This window comes from Macrobrachium nipponense, chromosome 1, assembly GCF_015104395.2.
Source record: "Macrobrachium nipponense isolate FS-2020 chromosome 1, ASM1510439v2, whole genome shotgun sequence".
In the NCBI taxonomy this organism is placed as follows: Eukaryota; Metazoa; Arthropoda; class Malacostraca; order Decapoda; family Palaemonidae; genus Macrobrachium; species Macrobrachium nipponense.
This window is the reverse complement of record NC_087200.1, coordinates 10,562,180-10,584,837: the sequence shown is the minus strand read 5'-3', so window position 1 is coordinate 10,584,837 and position 22,658 is coordinate 10,562,180. Positions and strand designations below refer to the sequence as shown.

Sequence of the window (22,658 nt, the reverse complement as noted above, 5' to 3'; positions counted from 1 at the left end):
TAGGACCTCCCACTGCTTCCCATAGTTGCTCCTCTCAAGTTGGGCATCGCAGTATTTCCTGTACTGTTCCTCCTTTCTCATCTGCAGGAACTCAGACAGGTCCTCCTCTTTCCCTTCATCTTGCTTCTTTTCATTTCCATGCTGCAGTGCAATGTGCTGCAGAGAGAAGTTCCTCTGAGCTGTCCCATGGAGAAGCGTCATTAACATGTATTATCTTGTTTCCTCAAAAGCCTTCTTCCTGTTTCTTTGGCGCTCCCTGTAAAACTTGCTGTTCCTTGATCATATTTTCCTCTTGTATCCTCCAGTTTTCTTTCAACTTTTCACATTCTTTTCTCAGGTCTTCATCATCTTCCCTCAGCTTCTCCAATTCGCCATCCTTCTGCTTCAGAGTCTCCTGATAATACAGACTCATTTCGTGGATTTGTGTATCCCTTTTCTGGACATCATCCTCGAAATCTTTTGTAATTTTTCTCGCCCTCAGTTCTGCTTCCTTTCGTAAGCTCTCCAGTTCCTTGCCGTGATTGAGAGCGACTCCTAGTTTGTCTTCTAGTTCTTCTTTTTCACATACCAATTTTCTTTCCTCGTTTAAGAAGTTTTGTATTTGGAGGGCCCTGTTGTCAAGCTCGACCTTTAAGATTCTCAAGGAAGTCTCCATCTCCTGTCCTCTCTTCTTTTCTTCTTTTAACAAGTTCTCCATCTCGTTCCCATGATGGAGAGCATTCTGCAAAGATGTTTTCAGTGAATTTTTTTCCAAGTGGTTTTTCTGGGTCTTCCTCTTTTCAATTTCCAACTCTTCCTTTACTAAAGACAGTTCTAAGACTCTTTCGTTTAATTGTTCATTATTACAAGGCTCTCTTCCTCCTAAATTGTGGAGATCCAAGCCTTCAGAACCCAGGCCTTATTCCTCCATAACCTGGGTCTTCCACTTTTCATTTTCGAACTCTTTTATCACCAAATTCAGTTCTAATACTTTTTCGTTAAATTTTTCTATATACCAGGCCCTCTCTCCTCCTAATTTTGTAACCCAGTACTTCAGACCCTGACCTTCTTCCTCCAGAACCTGGGTCTTCCTCTTTTCATTTTCGAACTCTTTTATCACCAAATTCAGCTCTAATACTTTTTCGTTAAATTTTTCTATATACCAGGCTCTCTCTACTCCTAATTTTGCGACCCAGTACTTCAGACCCTGACCTTCTTCCTCCAGAGCCTGGGTCTTCCTCTTTTCATTTTCCAACTCTTCTTTCACTAAATTCAGTTCTAAGACTTTTTCGTTTAGCTGTTCGGCAAACTTTGCATTCTCTCCTGCTAATTCTGAGACCCAATTCTTCATCACTTCCAGTTCTGCACCCATGATCTCAGTTGTAGCTCTTTCAGCATTCAGAATTTCTTTTGCCGAAACTAATCGCGATTCCGTTTGGGACAAAACTGACTCTAGCGACTGGACTTGATCTTTTAGGATCAAGTTTTTCCGAGTCTCGTTCGCCAGGTTTTTGTCAAGCTCGCACGTTCTATCTCTTAGGTCAGCTGCGTTTTTCAGTGCAGCTTGGAGCTGAGCTTCGTAGCCTGCAGCCAGTTCCGTTAGTCTAGAGTTTTCCACTTCCATAAGCTCCAGTTTTTCTCGGAGAGCAACTTGGTCCTTTTCAGCGTCCGTTATCTGGCTTTCCAGCTCTCCCACAAAGTCTTCGATGTTCATCATTTGACTCTCCAGCTCCCTCAGTTTCTCGCGGTCCTCCTCAGATTCCCTAGCTATCTGTGCGAGTAATCCTTGTACATGGTCGACTTTCTTCTCGAAATATGCTTTCTCGGAAGCAAGCACTTGATTGCTGCTTTCCAGTTCTTTCAGTTTGAGGCCTAGCTCAATTTCTTTTTCCATAGCGTTCTCCAGTTCTCGATTTTGATCGACCATCTGCTGCTCGAAGAGACTTATCATTTCTCTTTCAGCTTCGTCCCTTTTCTTGAGGAAGTTATCATTCTCCTCCAATCGACGCTCCAGGGACGCTATTGTCTCCCTCAGTTCTTTATTTATCTTCTCTGTCCTATCTCCTTGGTCGAGAGCCACTTCTAAATCATCTTGTAAGCGGAGCTTTTCAGTTAGCACTTGTTCCTTTTGAAGGTACAAGTTCTCTATTTCTCTCTTCATTTCTGCTCCCTCATCTGCCGTCTTTTCCAGCAAAAGATTTTTGTCTACAAGCTGATTCCGAAGCCACGCGTTCTCTTCCTCTGCTTCCTTCCACTGGTGTTCCACTTTACTTCCATGAACCTGACTGTTTCCATGCATATCAATTTCCGGGTCATCATCGCTGTGTTCCAATTCTTCCAGTTCTAGACAGTCTTCCAGTCTAGAAACTTCACTCATATCCGTTTCCAGGTCATTCTCGCTATCTTCCATTCCAGACACTTCAATCATATCAGTTTCCAGGCATTCGTCACTATCTTCCAATTCTTCCAGGCTAGACAGTTCACTCATATACGTTTCAAGATCATCCTTGCTATCTTCCATTTCCAGATTGTCTTCCTTTCCGAAATTTTCGTTCCGGTCGGTTTCCAGATCTTCTTCCAGGTCATAAACTTTGTGTCCATGACTTGCGAATTTCCAGTAAACAGCAACAAATGCCAGTCCTGCCAACAAGGCCAATCCAGGGATGGCAACGGCAAAGGCTGGCGACAAGCTGTTCGGTTGTTGAACGATTTCTGGTTCAAAGGAATCCACAGCAGCAGCAAGAGTATCCTGTACTCGTAAACGACTGTAGACTCTTTGACAACAAAAGAAATCAAGATCATCCATAATAGAAGCTAATAAATCAACTCCGATGAATGCCAGTATCACAAGTAATATGCAATATAGCTCAAACATCATTAATAATGTCAACCGTATACGCTTGCTTTTCCCATGTCTAGTTTATAAAACTGCCACACCACGGGATTCAGGATCTGAGGAACTTCTTGAAATTCCGACGAAGACTTCAGGGGTTCCGACCGAGCTTCTTCAATTCCCGGCTCGGCTCCGAAGCTGCAACTCTTCTTTCTTCTTCTTCTTCTTCTTCTTCTTCTTCTTCTTCTTCTTCGTTGCTACTCCTCTGGCGAGATCTTTTCGGCGGCTCCTGAAGCTGCAGCTGCAGCTCCGTTAATTACTCCTCCTGAAGAAGGGAAGCTCGACGGCTCTTGTCAGAGGAATCCTCGGAACCTAAATTTTCTCTTTTCTTCATCTCCCACGAAATCGTACATTCAAGTTTGACATTTTCCAATAATAAAAATAATAATAATACTGTTGAATAAAATGGCAGAATTCAGCGAATTAATCTTATATATTATCATTTCTCTTTTTCTTATTACTCGCTTTTCTGGCTCAGCGATACTTCTTAATAAGTGGCCAATATTCATATTGGGAATAATGCTGAAAGTGGTATTTTATATATATATATATATATATATATATATATATATATATATATATGTATATATAATATCATATATATATATATATATATATATATATATATATATATATATATATGAGGGCCTCAGAACCACAAGGTGATAAGGCGTTTACCACCTTGTGGCTCTGAGGCCCTCATATATATATATATAATATATATATATATGATATATATATATATATCTATATATCTATATATATATATATACATACTATATTATATATATATATAATATATATATATATATATATGTGTGTATAATATATATATATATATAATATATAATAATATAATAATCTATATATATATATATAATATCCACTATCAGCATTATTCACAATATTCCCAATAAATTGCCCTCGAAGTCTAGCATTCATTACTCTGCTTCTAAGAAAGATATTGATTTAAAATAAGTTTCATATGAAAACCCTACCCTTTATAAATTTTTGGTAAAAAATAAAAAAAAAAAAATTGTGGGGGGGCGCTTGTGCGCTAGCATTCAAAATGTACGCCTAACCCCTCACATTTGTGTATATTTTATTCATAACCAGCACTTAAACCATAATTAAATGTGTAAAAGGATAATAAAGTGTTATTATATTCGTGTTATAACAGCAATAGATGTAATAATAATAATAATAATAATAATAATAATAATAATAATAATAGCAATAATAATAATGATAATAACATCAAACACATAGATGAGACAGGATACAAATACCTGGGAATAGTGGAAGGAGGGGATATAAAACACCAAGAGATGAAGGACACGATCAGGAAAGAATATATGTAGAGAACTCAAGGCGATACTCAAGTCAAAACTCAACGCCGGAAATATGATAAAAGCCATAAACACATGGGCAGTGCAGTAATCAGATACAGCGCAGGAATAGTGGAATGGACGAAGGCAGAACTCTGCAGCATAGATCAGAAAACCAGGAAACATATGACAATACACAAAGCACTACACCAAGAGCAAATACGGACAGACTATACATAACACGAAAGGAAGGAGGGAGAGGACTACTAAGTATAGAGGACTGCGTCAACATCGAAAACAGAGCACTGGGGCAATATCTGAAAACCAGTGAAGACGAGTGGCTAAAGAGTGCATGGGAAGAAGGACTAATAAAAGTAGACGAAGACCCAGAAATATACAGAGACAGGAGAAAGACAGACAGAACAGAGGACTGGCACAACAAACCAATGCACGGACAATACATGAGACAGACTAAAGAACTAGCCAGCGATGACAATTGGCAATGGCTACAGAGGGGAGAGCTAAAGAAGGAAACTGAAGGAATGATAACAGCGGCACAAGATCAGGCCCTAAGAACCAGATATGTTCAAAGAACGATAGATGGAAATAACATCTCTCCCATATGTAGGAAGTGCAATACGAAAAATGAAACCATAAACCACATAGCAAGCGAATGCCCGGCACTTGCACAGAACCAGTACAAAAAGAGGCATGATTCAGTGGCAAAAGCCCTCCACTGGAGCCACCGTGCAAGAAACATCAGCTACTTGCAGTAATAAGTGGTACGAGCACCAACCTGAGGGAGTGATAGAAAACGATCAGGCAAAGATCCTCTGGGACTATGGTATCAGAACGGATAGGGTGATACGTGCAAACAGACCAGACGTGACGTTGATTGACAAAGTCAAGAAGAAAGTATCACTCATTGATGTCGCAATACCATGGGACACCAGAGTTGAAGAGAAAGAGAGGGAGAAAATGGATAAGTATCAAGATCTGAAAATAGAAATAAGAAGGATATGGGATATGCCAGTGGAAATCGTACCCATAATCATAGGAGCACTAGGCACGATCCCAAGATCCCTGAAAAGGAATCTAGAAAAGCTAGAGGCTGAAGTAGTTCCGGGCCTCATGCAGAAGAGTGTGATCCTAGAAACGGCACACATAGTAAGAAAAGTGATCGACTCCTAAGGAGGCAGGATGCAACCCGGAACCCCACACTATAAATACCACCCAGTCGAATTGGAGGACTGTGATAGAGCAAAAAAAAAAAAAAAAAAAAAAAAAAAAAAAAAAAAAATGATAATATTAAAAAAATCTAATGTAAAAATAATATCAATAATAATGGTAATACAGTAATATTGGTTAATAATATTGATAATAATAATAATGATAATAAAACGTGTACTCACCATGAAAATACTTTCGTGGTATAACAATCATGGATGTTATACTGATGCTAATAATAATAATAATAATAATAATAATAGGAGTATTGATAATAATATTATTAATGATTATAGCAAATGATAATGATAATACGGTAATATTAGTAATAATGATGTTGATTATGATAACATTCCATCATCATTATGTTTAGCCATTAAAATAATCATCATCAATATCATAATAATAATCAAACACAAAAAAAATTATAGAAAAATAATATTACTACACTCACTACTACTTCTCTAAGAGAAGCAAATATTTTAATCTGTACTCACCATGAAAATACTGCCAAAAACGTCCACAATACCAGGATAACTAGGAATGACATTATTCCTAATATCAGAATTATCGATAAGGCAGCAGACCACCGTCGCCTCCGCCTCTTGGAGGCCCTACACATCGGGAAGGAGAGACCCAGCCTCAACACCACCCAAGAGACTTCACTCCTTCCGACGGTGGCACGTAGGGCGCCGCCCGCCAGCACCATAGAGCCCATCAAACGGGCCAATCAGGTGCCCCCGTCTATCGGCAATGACCTTCCCAATACTACGCTCCCAGTCTCCAGCGTCCGCACGAGAAGAGCAGTGCGAGCTTCCACCTCTGCAAGACGGCTTGACTCAGGGACTTAATCCTCTGTTCAGCCAATGAAAACGCAGCGCCCATCAGACAGAGCACCTGGGACACAATAAATACCGCCGAACGACCCCATTCCAATGCCTGTTCACCTTTTCTTTTCCATTGCAAATCATACCATCACATCTGCATATACCATTGATATCATGAATAAAGATTCGCCACATATCCTTAAAATCACCTTAACCACCTGAAAAAATTCAAATGACCTACGGGCTGATTTTAGCTAAAGCCCGTGCTGGCATAAGGCCAGCTTAATCTTCAACAACAACAACAACAACCCATTCCAATCAGTTCACGCTCACCTTTCCTTGAAAATGAACCGATGATACGGTTGGAAACGTTGGAATTCCGTTACGCCCTTAGACTAAGATTTGTTAACCACTTTTGTTATCATATCAATAAATTATTATTTTTAGAAAACATTTCTTTCACCGAGATATGGACATCGGCCAGCTATTAGCAAATATCAGCCCTGATGAGAAGAGAATAATAAGAAGAATTGAAAAGACCATATATAAAATCAATTCCACTGATGCTGCCATCATCTTTAACAAAACATGTTTGAGAGAGGGTCTCCTACCTTCATATATTATTATTATTATTAGTGAATCATATATTTATTCTGATTGTAATGTCAAGATCATTTGCAAATTGAATTTTGCTTTGAATTTTATGTAACTAACATTGTAAGTGTGAAAAAAAAATACTGTAATCAGACGGTCGATCCCAGAATTCACTCATTTATGGTAACATAATCATTTAGGCGGGCTTATTTAATTCCCAGAATGACACATCCGCATTGAAACATAAGTTGAAATATTCAATTCGTGATAAAGACATCACAAGTAGGAATGTTCTATTCGTGATAAAGACATCTTAAGTTGGAATATTCAAATCGTGATAAAGAGAACAAATTCGTGATAACGACATCACAAGTTGGAATATTCAATTCGTGATAAAGACATCACAAGTTGGAATATTCAATTCGTGATAAAGATATCACAAGTTGGAATATTCAATTCGTGATAAAGACGTCACGAGTCGAAATATTCAATTCGTGATGAAGACATGAGTCGAAATATTCAATTCGTGATGAAAACATAAGTCGAAATATTCAATTCGTGATTAAGACAAGTTGAAATATTCAGTTAGTGATGAAGACATAAGTCGAAATGTTTAATTCGTGATAAAGATAAAAGTTGAAATATTCAATTCGTGATGAAGACGAAACATCATGACTCATTCCTGAAGTAAGTTTCGTAATTCCTGGTTCCTATTTCGAGTTGCATTTCGCGGGAATCCGAAAACGTGTCAGAGCAAAGGAAATATATAACATTTTTCGTAATAATGCAGGCGTACCCGCTGAATCAACTTCTGGATCTGACAGTTCTTGTGTTCGTCTACCATAAACGTGAGGTATTTTTTTTTCTTCTTTTTCCAGCGCTGGATTCCACGTATTCCAGGCTATATATAGAAATGGCCGAGAAAGGATAAATGGTCGAGGACTGAAGTAAAAATGATAACTGCTCAAATAAAAGTACAGATAAATGTTTTATCATTTTGCTGAAAGGGTAACAACGTCTGCAGTCCAGATGCCTGTATGAAGCTACTGCGCCCCTGGTAGGTGGGTTTTTTTGTTTGTTTGTATGATGTTTTTACGTTGCATGGAACCAGTGGTTATTCAGCAACGGGACCAACGGCTTTACGTGACTTCCGAACCACGTCGAGAGTGAACTTCTATCACCAGGAATACACATCCCTCACTCCTCAATGGAATGGCCGAGAATCGAACGCGCGACCACCGAGGTGGGACGCCAACACTTTACCAACCACACCCCTGAGGCGCTGCGTTTAGGATGGGGGCTAGTTTAGGGGGGAACATGAAAAATACTGGTTTATTTAGCTAATGAAGAATCGGTACAATCTACCCTTCCCTTTGATTAATATAACCTTATCTTCGCTTCGTATCCTATGACTTTATCAAACTAAAAGCCATCCATTCCTTACCTCACCTTACCTAACATAACCTTTTGTAGCTTAATCTGGTCTTACCTCACTTAGATAACCTTACCTGTAATCGGATAAACTTACCAGGTTAGTGAATGGTTCTGGGGAAGTTTAGACAACCTGCCCAAATGATTATATTATCCGCAATGCGAGACCTCTGTGGTCGACCGTCTGAGTGGGTACTACAGTTTATTTATTTATTTTTTTTTTTTTGTGCTTACAATGTTAGTTACATAAAATTACATGCAAAATAAACATATGATTAAGTAGAAATTGGCAGAGACTTTCACGTCATTCTAGTTTACATCCAAATCCATTAAAACAAAGTTTTGACCTTGGAAGAAAGACAAAGAAAACTGGAAAACTAAATGTTTGGTTAATCGTCTCTTGATTAAAAAAAAATTAATGATAAATCTTTGTCCATTATCATGCTATATATCCAGCTGCATTCTCTACTCAGCCTTTGGAGAATCAAGTGTTACCTCTCCAAACGCCGTGGCGAATAGTCTCATGGAATTCTGGAAATTGAGAGGTCGGTCGGCACTTTCGCGGAATTCCGTCCGCCCGATCTGCTCTGATGTGACAGGCTTCACATCACACGGCAGTCGATGGCTCTCGTTACCGCAGGCTTTACAGCGACAGAATTTCGAGTTAGTGTTTTTTTGCTTTGTTTATGTGGCCTCTGTTGCTGCTGCTTCTGCTTCGTTTCCCATGCCCCTTCGCAGCTCTTTCCTTTCTGCGATAATTTAATACCTGGATCATTCTTGTCGTTTTTCTTTCTTCTGTTTTCTTTTGCCTTTATTTCAAATGGCCCTGATAGCATTTTATCGCTTGGCACAGTAAAAAAGGTTTTTTATGCATGGGACCAAGTGGACATTTTGACAGATGTAAAAGGGCTGTTCGAACACAGCTAAGAGGTTCTTTTCCACAGACATTTTCTATCGTCGCAAGCACTGGCTTCTTGGATATTCAGGCATGTCCACCGTCGATATATTCACCATACCTATACCATCTTTTCCATTTTTCTCTCCCACTGCGTTTTATTCAGTATTATATATTCTTTGGAGTTTAGCCGTTCAGTGAGTTTTAGAAACATCTGGGAAAGGCTCGTAATAAAAGTGACCCTGAGAAGAAGAAGAAGAAGGAAGAGGAGGAGGAGGAGGAGGAGGAGGAGGAGGAGCTTTGATTTGTGCATTTAAAGGATCTCTTATTACAAAACTCAGGTCTCATAAACTTAGTGACGTCAATCTATGTTAATACAAAACCTAACACCCAGCCCTTTCTCTTTTATCCGATTTGGGACGTATATTTTCGACTTCCTTCAATGCCCTGTAGTCGTAAATTCGTCGTATTTTCAACAAATTTATATTTTCTGTTATTCTCCAACGTCAAATCTACGCAAATCTTAACAAGGAAAATAACGAATGTGACGAAATCAACAAGAACAAAATTCAAACATTAGAGTTTCCGTGATGGCAGAAAAAAAACGCGTTCCCAATGCAATCTGTGTATTTTCATCCCGATATACGATAAGAAGGAAAAAAATAAAAAGATAAACAAGCCATAAACAGGATCCGCATATTCTTAAGCAAATCCAAGATGAGAACAGAACTTAACGTCCTTAATCCAGGATGGGAGTAATCCTCATAAATCCTGGATATGAGCAGATGTAGCAGGCGCCGTAAGAAAAAAAAAAAAGGACGGATAATATTATATAATCCCTCAGATTTTTCTGCTTCTGTTTTTCTCTCTATGCATAAAAGGACGGGGGCTTGCTGAATTTGAGAATGTGATTCGCTGCTTCGCTAGGAGGAGGAGGAGAGAGGTGAAATATATATATATATATATATATATATATATATATATATATATATATATATATATATATATATATATAGAGAGAGAGAAGAGAGAGAGAGAGAGAGAGAGAGAGACCTTACCTTACAGACCTTACATCTTGTTCGGGTTGCCCCAGGTCCCTCAGTGTGAGGCACCTCTAATGTCTACCAGAGAGTTGCTAGTACATCTTCCGGTATATTTTGCATCTCCAATCTTGGATGGTCTGGGATGCAGTTTAGATATTTGTCGAGCTTATTCTTAAACACATCTACGCTCACTCCTGATATATTCCTCAGATGAGCTGGCAACGCATTGAATAGACGCTGCATTATCGATGCTGGTGCGTAGTGGATTAATGTCCTCGTGTGCTTTCCTTATTTTTCCTGGTATAGTTTTGGGCACTATTAATCTACCTCTGCTTGCTCTTTCTGATATTTTTAGTTCCATGATATTTTCTGCTATTCCTTCTATCTGTTTCCATGCCTGAATTATCATGTAGCGTTCTCTTCTCCTTTCTAGACTATATAATTTTAAGAATTGTAGTCTTTCCCAGTAGTCTAGGTCCTTAACTTCTTCTATTCTAGCTGTAAAGGACCTTTGTACACTCTCTATTTGTGCAATATCCTTTTGATAGTGTGGGTACCATATCATATTGCAATATTCAAGTGGACTACGAACATATGTTTTATAAAGCATAATCATGTGTTCAGCTTTTCTTGTTTTGAAGTGCCGTAACAACATTCCCATTTTTGCTTTACATTTTGCCAACAGAGTTGCTATTTGATCATTGCATAACATGTTCCTATTCATCATCACACCAAGGTCTTTAACTGCTTCCTTATTTGTGATGGTCTCATTATTAGGTCCCTTATAGGTATGCATATAGCTTTCTTTCTCTGTCTCCATAATTTATTGATTCAAATTTATCAGAGTTAAATACCATCCTATTTACCTCTGCCCAATCATATACTTTGTTAAGGTCTCTTTGTAGAGCGTTCCTATCTTCATCACAAGTAATTTCTCTACTTATTCTTGTGTCATCTGCGAAACTACTCACTAACCGAATCCTTCACATTATTGTCTATGTCTTCAATCATAATAACAAACAGTATTGCAGCTAACACCGTACCTTGCGGCACACCGGATATTACCTTGACTTCATCCGATTTCTCGTCGTTTGCAATAACTATCTGTTTTCTGTTGTGTAAAAATTCTTTTAACCATCTTCCTACTTTATCCACGATATTGTGTTTTTCTAATTTTCTTCGCTAATATATTATGGTCTACTTTATCAAAAGCTTTTGCAAAGTCTAAATAAACCACATCTGTTTCATTTCCGCTTTTCATATTTTTGAATATGTTCTCACGGTGGACTAACAGTTGGGTTTGTGTACTTTTTTCCGGGTACGAAACCATGTTGTCCCTTTATTAAACAAATTATTTTTTATTAAATGTTTCATAATATTTTTCTTCATTACCCTTTCATACACTTTCATAATATGTGATGTTAGACTCACAGGCCTATAATTACTTGCCTCTAGTCTTGATCCACTTTTGAAAGTAGGGGTAATATATGCTAATTTGTGCTCATCATAAATCTTGCCTGTATCTACACTTTGTCTTAATAATATTGCAAGTGGCTTTGCGATAGAATGAACTACTTTCTTTAACAAAATAGCATGAATTCCATCAGGCCCTGCAGCAGCTCCATTTTTAATTTCATTAATAGCCTGCACAATATCAGCTTCATTAATATCTATGTCAGCTAAATATTCACTATTTTCATCCCTTACTTCTATATCATTATCTTCATTATCTATTCTAGGGGTGAATTCTCTCTTATATCGTTCTGCCAGTATGTTGCAAATTTCCTTTTTTGTTTTTTTCATTCGTTAATCTCCCTTCAATTCTCAGAGGGCCTATTTCTATTCTTCTTTTATTCATCTTCTTCGCATATGAGTATAATAGCTTGGGGTTTTGCTTGATATTTAATAGGGTTTTTTCTTCCAAGTCCCGTTTTTCATTTTCTTTTGATTGTATAATCTTTTGTTCTGCATTTTCTATCTTACTTTTAGTTCTATAACTTTCCATGCATTTTTTTCTTTTGCAAGACCTTTTTTCCACTTTCTGATTTTCTGGAACAAGATCCTTCTGTCTCTTGGTATGCATGAATGATGTTTACTTTTCTTCTTCGGTATATATTTTTCCACTATTTTCTCCAATATTTTATATAATATCTCCGTATTTACCCTTATGTCATCACTTACGAAAATGTTATCCCAATCTTTGTTTAATTCTTCATTAATTTCTGACCATTTTATATTTTTACTGTAGAAGTTGTATTTTCCATATCCTTCCCACTTTTTCATTTCTTGCTTATCTCTATTTTCACTTGCTTTGGAATGAACTGTTAATTCTATGACATTATGGTCTGAAATATTCGCATTATAAACTATTATTTCTTTAACATAATTCATCTCGTTCACAAATACTAGGTCTAAAGTATTTTCCTTTCTTGTTGGCAGGTGATTTATTTGTTGAATGTTGTATTCTAGTAGCATATCTAATAGCTTTTCAAATTGCCTCTTATCTTCTGCACTACTATTACTCTCTTTTTTATATGTATAAGTACAACCACAATCTCCTATTCGTTCTTTCCATTCTACGAAAGGAAAGTTGAAGTCACCAGATAGGAGAATAGTCCAGTCCTTGTGATTTCTACATATATCATCCAATTTTTCAATTATTAAGTCAAACTCTTTAGTATTAGGAGGTCTATATATTACTATGTTCATCAATTTTTCAGATTCAAATTCTACCGCTATTAGTTCACATTCTGAGTTACTATATTTCTCATATATTTTTTCCTTGTTTTTTGTCTTTCCCATATATTGCGGTTCCCCCTTGATTCCTATTTTTTCTATCTGATCTATAAGTTTGGAACCCTTTTATTTGATCATCATTCCCAGTCTCTTGGGAATACCAGGTTTCACTTATATTCATTATATCTATTTTCTTTTCATTTTGGGTTAGTTCTTCTAAGTACTCTATTTTTCTTTTTGAGTTACTCGTAACTAAACCCTGCGCATTCATCACTATGATGGTTTGCGTGTTTTCTCCTTCATTTAATACTGGTAGTAATAAGGATTTTCCCAGGTCTCTTTCCTGTTCTGGTATGTTGTTCTTTTTTTCATTTCCAGAAATTCTGACATTAAAAAATCCAACTTTTCCATAATATTTGATCTTCCTTCATCATAATTATTCATTTTGTGTCTGAATCTGCAATTTTCTCCGTTTCTGCAATATCCTCTTGCATAATAAATACAGTTATTATCTCTTGAGTAGAATTTCGGAGCTGATGCTTTGAAATTTTTTGCTGACACCTCTGCATATCTCATTGGTGGTTTGCTTTTCTCTTTTACCTGATATTCTTGATTTCTCTCTTTATTTGTTTCTTTCTTATTTTGGATTTTATTACTTGGTTGGTTATTTATTTGATTATGATTCATGGCTACAGGGTGCATATATTTGCATTTTTTGTCGAACTTACATCCTTTTCCTTCTTTTAGGTTTTTACATATTTTTGGATGCAGATCTCTGCAATCATCCCATATCCATCTAAGTATGCACATTTACCATATATTTCATAGTTTTGGACATATCTTAGGATGTTTGTAGTAACATCTTTCTCCAAATCTGCAATTCCCTCTTTTCAAAAGGTTGCAGATTTTGTCTTTCTTGTCTATTTTTTCCTCTTTCCCGTCATTGTATAGATCTGGGTAGAGCCTCTTCGGGATTTGCTTTTCTGTTGTCATATCGTAATTTATTTCTTCGTAGGTATGCTGCTTTATTGCCTCATATGTAGTATCAATGAGTATCTCTGCATCCATACTTTTATCTTGTTCTTTGTTTTCCTTATTTTTTTCTGTCATTTCATTTTTGTTTACTTCTCTTCCGTTTTCCTCTTCTTCTTTTTCTTCTTCTTCTTCCTCTTCCTCTTCTTCTTCATCCTCAACTATTTGTACATTCAATCTTGATTTAATAACATTGTCTATCCATGATAGACATGTTGAACAAAAAAATTCTTGTATCTTTTCTCAAATCTTGTATTACCTCAGCACACTGTGGATGGGTCGGAATGTTGCATGCAGCACATTTTCTGATTAGGTTTTGTGGATTGACTATGCTATACCAAACCTTACACAGTTTGCATGCTTTTGGCATTCTTTTCCTAATGCATCAATTAGGATATTCACAAGATTCACCTTATTCTTTTCTTTGTCGGAATATGTTGGTTTATGTATATTTTCTTTATGAGTCTCTTGACCACTTGGATTTTATTTGGAACTTCTTCAATTATTTTCAAGATGTTTTCATTAGATTTGTTCCAGTTTGAAGGATTATATCCTTCTAATATATCTATGAATGCTTTTGTATCTTTTTGGTTAGGACTGTTGCTGATTTCATAGATGAGAAATGCCAGTTCCCTTCCTGCTACCTCATCGTATTGCGAATCTGCTAGACACGCCAAATTACGCCACCTCTTCCCGCAGTTGGAACTTACTGCCATCTTGTTCTGATTTATAGTATTACACTTGATAAACTAACTTAGAAGACACTTTATCCTACTATTTTCACACTAATCTTATCACCGATAGTTCACGAACACTTCTAGATATTTCTCAAATTCTAGTCGTATGTTAAACTTGTGATATCTGTTGATTAATCTGACTTCACGCGGGTACGACTCACCAAGCAAGATGGCTACTTACGAGAGAGAGAGAGAGAGAGAGATATCCACCAGAATTTCTCTCATCATCCTTCAGGCCATTTGATAAGCTGCTGTAACGTATCTTTCCACGTAAGTATGAGCGGAAGCATGACTAAGCCTGAACTCACTTAATATGATGTGGGTAGGTGGATAAAATGTACATGCTGGTAAAAAATAATAATAGAAAATAAAAGTAATACCACCTGCAGAGAGAGAGAGAAGAGAGAGAGAGAGAGAGAGAGAGAGAAGAGAGGAAGAGAGAGAGAGAGAGAGAGAGAGAGAGAGAGAGAGAGAGAGAGAGATACTACAATGGGACTATTGTTCTGATGTTATTAATATGCATAATCACAAAACTAAATAGGCATAAGTTGTCCTTACCATATTTTTTTTATACATATAGTTACAATAATTTATATAAAAATAATAATGTAACTAACACATATAATTATAATAACTCATTCTTTCTTATGGAGTTATATGTATAGCCAGGATTACTTTCTCGACACTTTTCTTGATTTTTTTTTTATTGCAAATTCACTGATGACTTCGTTGAAGTCCAGTTCACGCAATCTATCTGACTAGAGGCTCATTATAGTTAGATTTACCAGACGTTTCTGTTTCATGGATGTCCGTCATCTGTTTTCAAATAATTTTAGCTTTGAGAGAGAGCGCTCCCCACTGCAGTTTGACACCATCAAAGCAAGGTATTTTCGTAGAGCTATCTCTATGTTTGGGAAAGTGTCCTGCACACCCTTGTCCAATATAAGTCTATACAGGAAAAGCTCCGTGCTGATATCTGTTGGCTCCTCATCTGTGAATATATTAGCAAATGTTACAAACTGGCACAGTTCCTCCTTAAATATAATATTCAAGCCATCTGGATATGCCCTGACGACGAGTTGCACTGCTGTCTCGTGAAGTTTGTCTGAAGAAAGCTTTTGCAGATGTCTAAAAAAAACTAAATGCTTCGAGACGTTGGTCTAGAGAAGAGATAAACTGATCAATGTTAGGCAAGAAAGTTTGCGTTCTGTATATTTCAGATGGGCTGAGTTGTACTTCTTCTGCATGTCCATAATCCAATGGGTTAAGAAACACAATGCGGCGCTTCTGCCGAGATTCTGTCTGCTTATAGTATGCTGAACCAAATTGAGACAGCTGTTCACCTTCTTTTTCATAAGTGTGGGAGGAGTCACGCTTTGATACTATATAGTCTTTCAAGCTAGTCAGTGATGGCACAGCAGTATTTAGATAAAGTTTTCCGTGTTGCAGAGTTTTATCTGTTGCATCTGTTCTTTGCAGAATATCATTCCAGAAGGTGGTGTAAATTTCTGTTTCAAGCCGATTCCTGTTTTAATAAAAGTCCTTCTGCTTTTCAGCGTACACACCTTTTTTCTTCAATGTCATCAACAATGTGTTTAAGTACCTCCTTTATCTGCTCATAATCATGCATAAGAGCCTTAGTTGCATCAGCTCTGCAGGGCCAGCGCGTTGTTGCGACACGTTTGAGAGTCAATGATGAATCATTATTCTTTAAAGTTTCATCCAGAAGCTGATACGATGGGTTGAAATTGAGAAGAAGACAAACAGCTTTTCAAGGAAGTCAAAGAAATGTACATCACTTGAGCAGCATTCACATCATTTTTACCAACCAGGTTAAACGTAACTAGCGTAACCCGTTATTATAATCAAGTCAATTTAGAGATACTTATAGATGCTATTATCTCGCGTGAGACATATAGATTAACGAGTTAGGTTATATTGTAACTGTGACACGTCTTAAAAACTTAATTTGGCCGTAATACAAAGAATACTGAGGTATGGTATTTTGCAGCCACAAATCATTACAATTTGAAACAACTTACAACCATGGTGACACAAACATTCGTACGTACGAGCATCATGTTATTGATAAAGTTAATAATTAAATTTGGCTAGTATGGGTAATATAAGTGCCCGATTACAATACTACCCATATTAAATTAAAATGTATTGTTTTTATTGGTGGGAGGCCCCCTCTTGGTGGGTGGCCCGGGGCCCAGGCGCCCCCCCTTAATCCTTAATCCGGCCCTGCACTTTCAGGTGGTAGTTCCTCGCTGGACGAGTGGTTTTCGAGCTCGACTGCTAATCCGGTGGTCCGAAGTTCGAATCCCGACTCGGGGAATCAGAGGAATTTATTTCTGATGATAGAAATTCATTTCTCGATATAGTATGGTTCGGATCCCACAATAAGCTGTAGGTCACGTTGCTAGGTGACCAGTTGGTTCCTAGCCACGTAAAAATATCTAATCCTTCGGGCCAGCCCTAGGAGAGCTGTTCATCAGCTCAGTGGTCTGGTAAAACTAAGATATAGTACTTTACATGCAGGTGGTGCTAGCACCCCAATCTCTTGATCTGGGAATTTTACAGATGAAACAGTCAATTAAGGAGTTATGAGAAACACATAAGAAATAGTTATAAGCTTTATTTGAAGCTTCAGTGTCACAGATATATATACTACAAACTCTTCTGTTAGACATTGTCATTCGTTATTTCTGAAATCAAATTCCAAGGGTTGAAGCAGATCCAATGAATTTTGCGAACCATTAACCGTGATACTTTCGTAGGCTTATTTCAAATATCCACGTTCACTACAGGATAATGGCACTGAAATTCTCTCCGTAAGGTTAGTATATTGTATAATCCTAATGACTGCAAATACACTGAAATCATGCATTCCATATACATACTATATACAATGAATACAATATAATATCTTTCTATTTACATACATACACTCTATCTTTACATATATAATGAGCTCTTCTAAATCTGTAAGAATAACAGAATCTGAAAAAAATCTTACACACCTATGTAGAAAATGTAGGAATAACATGTGACAAGCGGAAGGTTTAACATATGCCTTCACAGTTGCAGAAAGACTTGCTCTATTACAAGAGTATATATGTGTGTGTGTGTTTTTGCAAAGTTGCAATTTGGTAAGAGCTTGGATTTTTGGGAATGGTATAAAACTCCATCCCAGTCAACTAACAGTGGCACTTTAATATGATATAATGATGGTAGCTATACTTTATATAGTATATAACAATATATAATACTTTTTATACATAAAACACATCAAGCTGCTTCGCTCTACGTTATTCTAACAAGCTAACTTTGCTTCTGGTTTTCCGAAGATTCGATCGCCAGGGCATCTGAGGTTCCTCTTTCTCTCCTCCTCCTCCGCCCCCGCCCCCTCTTCTTCTTCTTCCTCTTTCCTCTCTTGACTAGAGGTGTCGCTGACGTTGTTGCTCGAACTGGGACCGTTTTTCTGGCTGTCTCTCGCCTCCTCTAGGTCCTGGACTTCGTGCCTCTGGGCTAGTCGCGTTATATCTTGAGGAGAATTCACTACGTGGATTTTCTTGGCCTCTTCAACCTTTGGGATATACAGGGAACTCCTGCAAGAACGTGAAGATATCTATTAAAAGGTCTGAGAAGATCTTAGTTTGTGGTTTTATGTGGTGAACTATAGTCTTTTTTTTTTCATCCGACCATCCGCCAGTGGTGGTCGCGCATGGTAACACTGCGTCCCGGGCTTTGAATAGTTACGCTATGTCTAAGTTTTATGTAAATAAAAGGATATCTGGGTGTACATTTGCAACTAAAAAGTGTTTTAATAATTTACTGTATGCGAATTACACTGTTAATATCCGAAATAGGATATTATTGTTATTGTTGAGTGCAAGCTGAATGTAATTCTAAAGCCCGGGACGCAGTGTTACCATACGCAAACACCACAGGCGGGTGGACAGATTGAAAAAAAAAACGAGTATAATTATCTTTGGCAGGTGCGGTGCTACACGGACAAGAAGGAATAAAGACACAAAATCACTTGGTTTAAAACAAAGAGCTTGATTCTCGTAAATATATATCCTTCAGTGTTATGTCAGAAAGTTTAGTGCTACTAATAAGTCTTACTGTCATGTCACCAGATCATTTTCGCAGTCTAAGTCACGACTGAATTATCAGCACAGTGATCTGTGTAAGAGCACTGGAGAACAATGACTAAGCTTTTTCAAATGATAATACAGGTATGAAAATTGGAAGTTCAGAATGATCCAACATACAAATGTTTGTATTTCACTTTTTTCAACAGAAGTGCACACTTTTGAGGTAAATGAACTTTTCAGAGGTTACCCAACACATTTATCATGTCATGAATGTAAAGGGTAGTAGCTTACGTAAGGTAAATGACAGGCAGCACAAAGGGCGATGCAATGACAGACTAGTATATCTGTAATTTGTAGTATCACAGAATGAGCAAGTTTCTTACAGGCCAGAAGGAAAACTTATACGATTTCAAAAGGTTACTTATACGGGTTGGATGGAAACCAATACATCATCGTTGTCAGCTACCTGATAGATAGACGTCCATCTCTTGCACTAAGAATGGTGCATATGTTAAGGTAAGAAAACTTAGCAAATTAATAGTGATGACTGTGCATATAATATCTACTTCTACCTTACATATTACACATATGTAGAAACAATCATAAGTACTAAAATTAAGGATTTCTCAGGTTTGCAGATATGAAGTATGACCGTATTTTCCAAACCACAAAAATATTCCCATTAACGCCAACCTTATAATAAACAAAATAATACATCAATTGTCTTCACTACTAAAACCAGGCCATTACATTTCTTCTGACCGATAATTTCCTGTTCATTCTGCAACATTATAACCATGATTTTGCAAAAGTGGGAGTTACCATATGGGCAGTTTGGGAGTCTCAGTAGTAAGGTGAATTAAGAAAGGAGTAAAGACGGTTTAGGAAGGCCGAAGGAAGTGCGTGAAATCGAAACTTGTAAAAACCTCATCAAGTAAGACACTTAAAAGTTAACTTTTGTGATAATATGACTAAGAATCTGTAGAGTTCATGCTTTTATTAAGATGTCAAATCTTGTTTCCACCACTCACTAGGTCTAGTGCTTGATGTGCAGAGCGATGCGGACTGGAGACTGGGTGCGTGGAGTGACTGGACGGTCACTGAAACAACCAAAGGGAGAATGTTCCAGCGATTCAGGGTGTGACTACAAGGTTATAATATCTGGATTCAGGTGTGATAACTACCAAGGTTATAATAACTGGATTCAGGTCTGATAACTACCAAGGTTATAATAACTAGATTCAGGTCTGATAACTACCAAGGTTATAATAACTGGATTCAGGTCTGATAACTGCAAGGTAATAAATTTTCACAGGATTTCAGGTCTAATAACTACAGGGTTGTATTAACGTTCACTGGGATTCAGGTCTGATAACTACCAAGGTTATAATAACTGGATTCAGGTCTGATAACTACAAGTTAATAAATTTCCAAAGGAATTCAGGTCTAATAACTACAGGGCTGTATTAACATTCACTGGGATTCAGGGTTGATAACTACCAAGGTTATAATAACTGGATTCAGGTCTGATAACTACCAAGGTTATAATAACTGGATTCAGGTCTGATAACTACCAAGGTTATAATAACTAGATTCAGGTCTCATAACTACCAAGGTTATAATAACTGGATTCAGGTCTGATAACTGCAAGGTAATAAATTTTCACAGGAACTCAGGTCTAATAACTACAGGGTTGTATTAACATTCACTGGGATTCAGGTCTGATAACTGCAAGGTAATAAATTTTCACAGGAATTCAGGTCTAATAACTACAGGGTTGTATTAACGTTCACTGGGATTCAGGTCTGATAACTACCAAGGTTATAATAACTGGATTCAGGTCTGATGACTACAAGTTAATAAATTTCCACAGGAATTCAGGTCTAATAACTACAGGGATGTAATAACATTCACTGGGTTTCAGGCCTCATAACTATAAGGTAGCAATGACTTTTCCTGGGATTCAGGTCTGATGACCACGATCTCAAAATGAGTTGCCATAGGATTGAGGCAACAGCGAGTTCCCTTGAGATTCAGACAGCTATCACATGAGGAGCAATGTCCCAGGGATTCAGTTTAAATAACTACAAGTTACCAATGACTTCTACTGTATATTCCAAGATAAGTACCACAAGGATTAGGGATTATCACAGGGTAACAATGACTTCCAGTGGATCCTGGAAGACCATCTCGTGTGGATAAATGTTCCATGAATTGAGTTACAAGATTGAATTACTATAGTAGATTCACATCAACTGTGCATTTGACGTCTGGGCCAGTCCCTTACGACGCTCCTGATTGGCTGTTAATAAGCCAATTACAGGGCTGGACATTCAGTCTCTTTCGAGAGCTCACATAGGCAGGGTGTATGTTCCACCCCTCCTGAAAGACGTATACCTCAGGGGAGAAGTGGAACATACATCCTACCTATGTGAACTCTCTCGAGAGACTGAGAGTTTCCAGCCCTGTGATTGGCTTAATTAACAGCCAATCAGGAGCGTCGCAAGGGACTGGCCTAGGCACCAGATGCAAGGTTGACGTGAATCTACTATACCAGTGAATTACAGAACTCTGCGTTCTTGGCTTTGCTGTTGCTGTTAATAGTTACATCTGTTCCATATTTATGATGTACTTGACATCTGCACTGTGTCATAATGAACTCAGTATTGGTTGCAGATGTAAGGCCTTCAGCATAGCGAAATTGTATTGACGAGACTTTCAGTGACGATGTAGTCTAACAATAGAAACTGAGACTATACGTGTTGGAAATTTGTAGCCCTGAAAATTATACATCTGTATTTCCAAAGTACAAAAAAAATTCTAACCTTACTGTGTAAAAGAGTGCATATTATATATCAAGTTTTCTTTCTGAAATTATGTTTATCTGATAGGCAAAGTCGACAGAACCATAAGTGATGATTTCAGGATACACACAAAAATGAAATGGTAACTGGTCCTGATGAGTTCCCAGAAAGATTGACTTGACGTCAAATCTAAGCTAAATCAACTAAGCGTGCAAACTAACAACAAACTAAACTATTACAATAATAATTATCTCTCTAAAGTGTTTAAAACCCAATGTGTATCTAGTATATACCCATTTTTACTGTGTGTAAAATAGAGCTATTAAGGGTAAAGACCTCCACAATTTAACTGCTCTCTAATATAGCAATAATAATAAGAATTTTAGTCGTTGCTAAACCATAATATGAGAAGTCATAATTATCCTTCACTATCAAATTATTATATTATATATATATATATATATATATATTATATATATATATAATATATCAATAAGAACATAATAGTCTTTAATATCTAAATTCAACTTTACCTCGCCAAATGATATATTTTCATATATGTAACAGGAAGGAATTTTTTTTACATTGATAATAATTCGTCCCCCATGGGATCAACCACGAAATTATTATTCAATAAAAATTCCCCTTCGGTTACATATATGAAAATATATCATTGGGAGGTAAAGTGAATTTTAGAGTATTAAAGGACATTTGTGCTTTGGAATTGATATATAAATGTATCACGGTTCGATGTTTGATAATGTATCTATATATATATATATATATATATATAATATGTTACTCGAATAATGTGAAATCCTAGGGCATATGTGAAATGACCAATTCACATAGGAACATTTGATCCCAGAGGGCTGGTACTAAACACGGCGAAATAGTGATTCATCTACATTGTGTCGCCGTGTTTGGTACTATAGTTGATTCATATCAGCCATGCATCTGATGTTTAAGCCAGTCCCTTACGACACTGCTGATTGGCTGTTGATAAGCCAGTCACAGGGCTGGAAA

At 37.2% G+C, this 22,658-nt stretch overlaps 2 protein-coding genes across 2 annotated transcripts in view; both read right to left on the bottom strand.

Moving 5' to 3' along the window:
- Positions 1 to 223: 223 nt before the first annotated feature.
- Positions 224 to 697, bottom strand: LOC135218687 (uncharacterized). Its single transcript, XM_064255136.1, has one exon. The coding sequence runs from the start codon at positions 695 to 697 to the stop codon at positions 224 to 226; it is 474 nt and encodes a 157-aa protein (XP_064111206.1).
- A 16,650-nt stretch (positions 698 to 17,347) lies between these two features.
- LOC135219120 (uncharacterized) overlaps positions 17,348 to 22,658 on the bottom strand; it is a 49,913-nt gene continuing 44,602 nt past the window's right edge. The window contains 2 exon segments of the mRNA XM_064255571.1: positions 17,348 to 18,111; positions 18,114 to 18,336. Of these exon segments, the coding sequence (XP_064111641.1) occupies positions 18,037 to 18,111; positions 18,114 to 18,336 (298 nt within the window). The 3' untranslated portion in view covers positions 17,348 to 18,036.